The following is an 8,325-nucleotide window of genomic DNA, read 5'->3' on the forward strand; positions in this document are numbered from 1 at the left end:
TGTCCCTCTCTCTCTCTCTCTCTCTCTGCCCCACTTCTCTCTGTCCCTGTCTCTCTTTCCCTCCTTCCCTTGCTCTCTCTGTCCCTGTCTCTGTCTCTCCTTCTCTCTCTCTTTCTCTCCCTATCTCTGTTATCCACCGAAACCCTGATCTTGCCAATCTCCAGTTTTGAATATTCCAGCACAGTCCTTATCTCCCACTTCCTCAAAGCTCTGCTGCCTGGGTCTTTGCCCCATCGATCCCATTCCCGTGTTCCCCTCTGCTCACTGAGGCACGGTGACCACTGGTCAAGTTATGTCTTGATGGTAAAATTCGCAGCCTGTCCCTCCCTGTCCCTTCCTTTGCGTAGCCTCTTCAACATCCCTGATTTTCCTCAGCCCACTATTGGTGGACGTACCTCTCGTTACCATGGCCATAAACTCTGAAATTCTTTCCTTAATCTGCTCCACCCCCCTTTATCAGGAAACCCAAGCTAACAAGCTGTTCATTATCTCTTCTAATATCTCCCTCTGTGACTTAATTTGATTTCTAAAGACCCATGAAGCCCTTCAGAACGTTTTACTCTGTTGAAGGTGCTAAAAAAAAACAGTTGTTGTGTCTGTCTCCTCCCTTTCCCTGGATTAGTGATGCTGGAAGAGCACAGGAAGAGCACCACTAATCCAGAATCTGGTTTCCAGCATCTGCAGTCATTGTTTTTACCTCCTCCCTTTCCCTATCTATCACTGTCCCTTCACAAACCTCTCAGTCTCTACCTGCGTCAGCCTCTCCCACTATACCATCTCCTGTTGTAGTGTCTAACCTTGATATCTGGTTAATCTGTCTCTATGGTTCACTGCTAACACTGCATTACTGATAGGTGCCATATAGGTTTGTGGGGTGGATTTGTACTGCAGAATTACATTTTATCTTGCTCAAAAACTGCATGAATCCATGTAAGATTCTGTAAATCCCTTTTTTAGAAATAGAATCAGTTTGAACATTGGGGCATAGACAGACTTTAACCTCACACCTTCACTGCATTATCTGAGCTGATATGGCACCCATTGTTAAAATTCACTTGAGAATGTGACTTTAAAAAAGAGCTCTGGGATTTATATACAAAAGGACTAAAGCCAACATGGTCATTGTAAAAGTTGAGAGATTTAACAAATAATCCAGGTCTCTTTCAATATATAATTTCAGTTGCATCACACTGTAAACTTTTATATAAATTCTGTGTCTTACAATCTTATACTCTACAACCAGCTGATAAGGAGCAGCGTTCCAAAAGCTAGTGCTTCCAAGTGAACCTGTTGGACTATAACCTGGTGTTGTTTGATTTTTAATATTGTGAACAGCACAGCGTGGGTGAGCCACTGTGCCACCGTGCCACCCACTGTGTCTTACAATCTTATACTCTACAACCAGCTGATAAGGAGCAGTGCTCCAAAAGCTAGTGCTTCCAAGTGAACCTGTTGGACTATAACCTGGTGTTGTTTGATTTTTAATATTGTGAACAGCACAGCGTGGGTGAGATCTGTCAAAACTCAGGAAGCCGCGTTTTCCTCATCAATTTGATTTTTACATTTTCTTGAGCTATTTGCTGTTCAGCAGCGATTAGAGACGAGGGTTTATAACATGAAGTGAGAGATCGCAGTGGAGAAACAGGAGTAGGCTGTAATCCCCTGAATCTGTCCTGTCATTCAGTGGCTGTTGTCTGCACTTTATCAGGTTGATGCCAAAGATGTGGCACTGTGATGTTAAAGCCAGTGACGTGGAGAGGCCTGTGGAGACTGGGTCATTAAGTATGTTGCAGGCTGAGAGAGACAGATTTTTAATCGGTGAGAGAATTGAGGTTTATGGGTAAAGTGGCGCTAAGGATTATCTTGGGATTTGGGCATCATTGAAAAGGCTAATATTTATGAACAATTGCTAATTGACCTGAGGGCTATTAAGAGATCACCAAATTGCCGTGGGTCTGGAATCACATGTAGGCCAGACCAGGTAAGGAGGGCAGATTCTTAGGGGGATTGTCAGAGGAGGTGCAGAAAGGTTATTTTCCCACTGTGGGAGAGTCTAGGACTAGAGGGCAACATCTCAGAGTAAGAGGTCACCTATTTAAGACAGTCATACAGCACGGAAACAGACCCTTCAGTCCAAATCATCAAGCCAACCTGGTTTCCCACACTAAATCAGTCCCACCTGCCTGCTCCTGGCCCACATCCAGCCAAACCTTTCCTACCCATGTACTTATCCAAATGTCTTTTAAACATTGTAACTGTATCCACATCCACCACTTCCTCTGGAAGTTCATTCCACACACGCACCACCCTCTGTGTTTAAAAAGTTGCCCCTCATGACCTTTTTAAAACTTTCTCTGCTCACCTTAAAATTATGCCTCTTTTGTCTTGAAATCCCCCACCCTCAGGAAAAGACCTTTGCTATTCACCTTATTGATGCCCCTCATGATTTTATAAACCTCACTAAGGTCACATCTCAACCTCTGACATTCCGGTGAAAAAAAGTCCCAGCCTATCCAGCCTCCCTTTATAACTCAAACCCTCCATTCCTGGCATCATCCTGGTAAATCATTTCTCAACCCTCTCCAGTTTAATCATATCCCAGATAAGGAAGAGTTCCTTCTCTGAGGGGAGTGCATCTGTAGAATTCTTTCCCACAAGGGGCTGTTGGGGCTGGGGCATTAAATGTATTCAAGGCTGAGACAGACAGATCTTTAAGAGAATCAAGAGTCATGGGGATGAGATGCCGTTGAGGATTATCAGATCAGCCTAGATCTCATGGTGTAGTAGAGCATGGGCTGAATGGCCTACTGCTGTTCCTGTGTTTTATGGCAAAATAATGTCCTGGGAAACTATGTTAAAGATGGTGGAAATCTTCCATCATCAGAATGGATGATTGTGATTGTTATTCAGTGGAATGGTGTGTCATTGTTGGTTGGTATGGAGATACGATCATGTTGCAATATTGCGAAAACATTGAAGTTGGTCAAGATCACCTTCAGTCCCCTTCCCTTCCTTGTCCATTGTTGGTGTTAATGAATGTTGTGTCGAATTGGCCACATCCTGCGTCGTCCTCCTGAGTGAGGTCCATCTCCTCAGACTGGGTTGTCTGTGTTATGCAATCATACAGATCAGGAGTAGGTCATTTGGCCCCTTGAATCTTCTCTGCTCTTTGATAGGATCATGGCCGATTTGTGGCCTCAACTTGACTTTCCTGTCCAATCCCAATAGCCTTTGAGTCCCTTATTAGTCAACAATTTATCCAGCGATCTCTCTTCAAGGACACAGCCTCCAACACTCTCGGGGGAAGAGTAAGCTCAGGCACACAACTCTCTCCATTAAAAACATTCTCCTTGTCTTTCGCTTTAAAGGGAGACCCTTTATTTTAGATTGTATTCCCCAGCCTCTCCCTCTTCCACAGTTCTAAAATCCATTATAGGAGGGATGTGATAGCACTGGAGAGGTACAGAGGAGATTTATCAGAATGTTGCCGGGGCTGGAGAGTTTCAATTGCCCACCGTCAAACTCACTCCCCACAAACTCCCCAACGTCACACTTACTCCTGAGAGACTGGACAGACTGGGGTTGTTTTCCTTGGAGGAGGCTGAGAGAGGATGGGATGGAGATGGGGAAAATTGAGGCGCGAAGACAAGGTAGGGAGGGAGAAACGTTACTCCTCGCTGAAGGGATCAATGAGCGGGGTGTGGATTTAAGGGAAGGTGCAGAGGGTTTACAGGGGCCTGTGAGGAAAAACCTTTCTCACCCAGGGGCTGGTGTGAATCTGGAACTCACTTCCTATTAGGGGGGACAGAGGCAGAAACCCTCGTCACATCGAAGAAAGATTTCGATGTGTATTGCGATGCTAAGACATAAAGGGCTACAGGCCAAGTGCTGGGAAATGGGCTTAGGGTAGTGAGGGGGTTGATTTTTGACTGGCATAGATGGGCCGAAGGGACTTTTTCTATGTTGTAGATTTCTTACTCTATGCTAAGGGGAAACATCCTTTCAGCACCTACTCTGTCCTGTCCCCTCAGCCTCACACATGTTTAGCCTGTGTGTATCTCCTAGGTTCAGTGTATTCGATACAACATCCTCCTTCAATTACAACATCTCGGGAGGAAGTATTCCTAGGTTCGACCAGAAATTGTTGAAAATAGTTTGTAAACAGATTCCCTGCCTGTTCGCAGTTCTGGTTGGGGGATTTCACTGGGCTAGCCTGGATGCTGGAGATTATAGGAAAAGCAAGATGCAAGAACAATAGACAAAGATGTCCAAAATGTCAATCCTGTAGATCGGAAAGAAACAGAAAATGCTGGAAATACTCAACAGATTAGGCAGCGGCTGTAGAGAGGGAGTCAGAGGGACATGGGCCAAGTGCTGGCAAATGGGACTAGATTAGGTTAGGATATCTGGTCGGCATGGACAAGTTGGACTGAAGATTTCTGTGCTGTACATTTCTATGACTCTGAGTCTTGGTATTAAGGGATATGGACCAAAGGCAAGTGTATGAAATTAGGCCATAGCCATGATCTAATTGAATGACAGAACTGGTTAGAGGGGCTGAATGGACTTTTCCTGTACCTATGACAAAGTTGGTGATGAGACGCGAAGTCCTCCACTGTGACCTGAGTTTCTGGCATCTGGATGTCAAGATCAAGCTGGAATTAATGCTGTTCTTGATGAACTAAGGCAATTAATCTTTAACAATTAGTCTACAATTGAGCCAGAGATGAGGGGCAGGATGCTACGGTCTTTGGTGGAAAGGTTTGGGTTCAATGGAAGGTGCTATCCTCGAGGGAGGAATGAATTAAAATAAAAATAGCAATGTTGCTTGGAAATAAATAAATATTCTGTAACTCTGTGTTGAGGCGTATAGGTCACACCAGGATGTATCATTTCAAACTCTTTTCCTTCTAATGTGAGCTTTGCCCTCCCCACCCCTCAACCCCTCCCATCCAGCCCTGCCTGTTTTCCCAGAGGCAGGGAAGGCAGTTGGAAGTGGGCACGCCCACAAGCCAGTTAGATGCCAGTTAGTGCCCTGCTGCCATTGCCGGGATTTCACAAGCACTAGGACAGGCCGCGTTGTGAATCCAGAGTCAATTAAAAGGTGGAATTGGAAAGGCACAGCAGGTCAAACGGTATCGGAGGAGCAGGGGAGTCGACGTTTTGGGTCGGGATCCTTCATCAGGACTGGGGAGGGGGAAGGGAGCTCAGAACCACAACAGGTTAGGGCAGGTCAGGGAGCGAGGAGGAGGGGGTGGGCTGGACATAGGATAAGGCTGGGGGTGAGGGAGTTTGGAGCTGGTGAAGTCAATATTGAGGCCATTGATCTGTAAGCTCCCCAGGTGAAATATCAGGTGGTGTTCCTCCAGTTTGCGTTTGGCCTCACTCTGACACTGGAGGAGGCCAAGGATGGACATGTCGCCGGGGGAGTGGGAGGGGCAATTAAAATGGCTGGCTACTGGAAGGTGGTGTTGATTGGAGGGTACAGGGCACAGATGCTTTGCAAACCAATCCCTGAGCCTGCACATGGTCTCTCCGATGTAGAGACCACATCGGGAGCAACGGATGGAGAAGGTTTGAAGAACGGTAATGGAAGAAGCAAGTCACGTCAGCAGTGCTGATTTGGAAGCTGGCATGATCCAAATAGATCCAACGTGGGCGAAGGAGCTGGGAGAATGGGATGGGCATGGGATGTGAAGACCCATAGTGAAGGCAGCTATGGGACTCTGTGGCTTTGTAGTGGATGGCAATGGATCGGTTATTCCCCGAAATGGAGACAGGTCAAGGAAAGGAAGGGAAGTGTCAGAAGTGGATGATGTGAAAATTATAGAGGGATGGAAATTGGAGGCAAACTGAGCGAAGTTTTCAAGGTCCTGTCAGGAACATGATGTGGCACCAAAGCAATCAGTCGTTGATGTTCTGAGAAAAGAGTTATGAGAGAGAGCCAGTGTAAGACTGGAACAAGGACTGTTCCACATACCCCATAAAGAGGCAGGCGTAACTGGGACCCATGCGGGTGCCCATAGGCACTTCACTCCTTTGACTCGGCAGAAGTGAGATGAATTAAAGGAGAAATTGTACAGTGAGACAACACGTTCAGCCAGGCAGAGGAGGGTGGTGGTGGATGGGGAGGTGATAACAAGGCCTGGCGTGTGGGGGTGGGGTAAGGATATGGGAAAAGGTGCCTCAAGTCTTAAAATTACTGAACTCGATTTTGAGTCCAGAAAGCTGCAGGGTCCCCAGGAGGAAGATGAGATGTTGTTCTTCCAGCTTGCACCGAGCCTCACTGGAGCACTGCAGCAAGCCTGATGTTGGCCAGGGAACAGGGTGGCGTGTGAAAGTGGCAGGAAACTGGAAGCTCAGGGTCTTTCTTGCGGACAGAACGTAGGTGTCCTGCGAAAGCGGTCATCCAACCTACTCTTCATTTTCCCGATGTACAGGGGACCACATTGTGAGCAGCGAATGCAGTCGGCCAGATTGTGAGAAGAGGCAAAGCGTTGCTTCAACTGGAAGGTGTGATTGGGCCCTTCTATAGGGAGGAGGGAAATGGGCAAATGGTACACCTTCAGCTGTCCAAAGATGGGCAGGAGGGGTATATGGGCCATGCTAAATTGCCTCTTAGTGTTCAGGGATGTGTAGGTTAAGTGCATTACTCAGGGGAAATGTAGAGTAATAGGGTAGGGGAATGGATCTGGATGGGTTACTCTTCAGAGGGTCAGCGTGGATATGTCGGGCCGAAAGACCTGTTCCACACTGTCGGGATTCTATGATTTTGTGTGTCCGATGTAGACTGTATTACTGTGTTATTCTGTCCCTTTATTATAGTTTTTAACTTATTTACCTCGATATAAGTATTCTGGTTATTCAATCGAGTGGCTGTGTGAAATATCAACAGTTGATTCAATTTCAAGTTAGTTCCTCCTCAAATACCACGATCTCCAAAGAGTCAGTTGAGGGTGTGAGTGAGAAGACTGTCTGCTGTAAAGTTTTATTTAAGTCAAAGTTGCATTACTATTTAAGTGATTTATGCTATAAATAAAGTCGAACAGTGATGTGTATACACTCCCCACGTTACTATTCTATTACTTATTGTGTGTTTTTACATTGATCATACTGACCACTTGATTATCCGGAGTGTTTGATCAATCAGCACACTCCTGGTCTCATACGTCCCGGATAATAAAAGGTTTACTGTATTTTTGACTGACCTATTTTTAAATCGTTCATGCTGTTGTTAAAATTTGAACAGGGTTCCAGATCTGGATATAGAGGCAGCGTGAAAGCCGCTCAGGATTTTTCTGCCAATCAAGATGCAGAAAATCTGTACAACGCGATGAAAGGATTTGGTAAGGAGACTTCCCCTGGGAAAGTCAACTCTTGCACAGCCTTTGCCAGCTGGTCACAGTCATTAGTGAATACAGCCTTATAAAGGGGGACGCAGAGTCCAGTACCAGTCAAATTCCACCATGGCCAGTTGGAATTCTGGTTACAGGATGCAAAAAGTAACCATGAATATGCTGACAACCCAACCCGGTTCACCCATTTTCATAAAGGAAGGAAACCCACCAGACATAGAATTCCTATAATATAGAAACAGGTCATTTGGCCCATCGAGTCCACACCAACCCTCCAAAGAACATCCCACCCAATCCCTGCATGGCTAATCCACCTAGCCAGCAAATCTCTGGACACGATGGGGCAATTTAGCGTGGCCCATCGATCTTTGGACTGTGGGAGGAAACCAGAGCACCCTGGGGAAACCCCACGCAGACACGGAGAGAATGTGCAAACTCCACACAGACAGTCCCCCAAGGGTGGAATCGAACCTGAGTCCGTGGTGCTGTGAGGCAGTAGTGCTAACCACTGAGGCGCTATGCCACCCTACGTAACTGAGATTATCAGGGGCAGCATGGTGGTTAGCACTGTTGCCTCACAGCGCCAGGGACCTGGGTTTGATTCCACCCTTGGGGGACTGTCTATGTGGAGTTTGCACATTCTCCCTGTGTCTGTGTGGGTTTCCGCCCACGGTCCAAAGATGTACAGGTTAGGTGAATAGGCCATGCTAAATTGCCCATAGTGTCCAGGGATGTGTAGGTTAGATGCATTAGTCAGGGGAAAATGTAGGAGAAGAGGGAAATCAGGAGGGCAAGAAGGGGACATGAGATAACTTTGGCAAATAGAATTAAAGAGAATCGAAAAAGATTTTACAAATACATTAAGGACAAAAGGGTAACCAGGGAGAGAATAGGGCCCCTCAAAGATCAGCAAGGCGGCCTTTGTGTGGAGCCACAGAAAATGGGTGAGATACTAAATGAATATTTTGCA

The 8,325-nt window shown here is 46.3% G+C and overlaps 1 protein-coding gene across 1 annotated transcript in view; it reads left to right on the plus strand.

Annotated features, from left to right (window-relative positions):
- The window catches only part of LOC122556442 (annexin A6-like), a 58,049-nt gene that overhangs the window by 24,834 nt on the left and 24,890 nt on the right, over window positions 1–8,325 (plus strand). The window contains exon 3 of the mRNA XM_043703091.1: window positions 7,250–7,346. Coding sequence (XP_043559026.1) covers window positions 7,250–7,346 — 97 coding nt within the window. The remainder of the gene's footprint in view (window positions 1–7,249; window positions 7,347–8,325) is intronic.

Source organism: Chiloscyllium plagiosum, chromosome 14 (assembly GCF_004010195.1).
Source record: "Chiloscyllium plagiosum isolate BGI_BamShark_2017 chromosome 14, ASM401019v2, whole genome shotgun sequence".
NCBI classification, from domain to species: Eukaryota; Metazoa; Chordata; class Chondrichthyes; order Orectolobiformes; family Hemiscylliidae; genus Chiloscyllium; species Chiloscyllium plagiosum.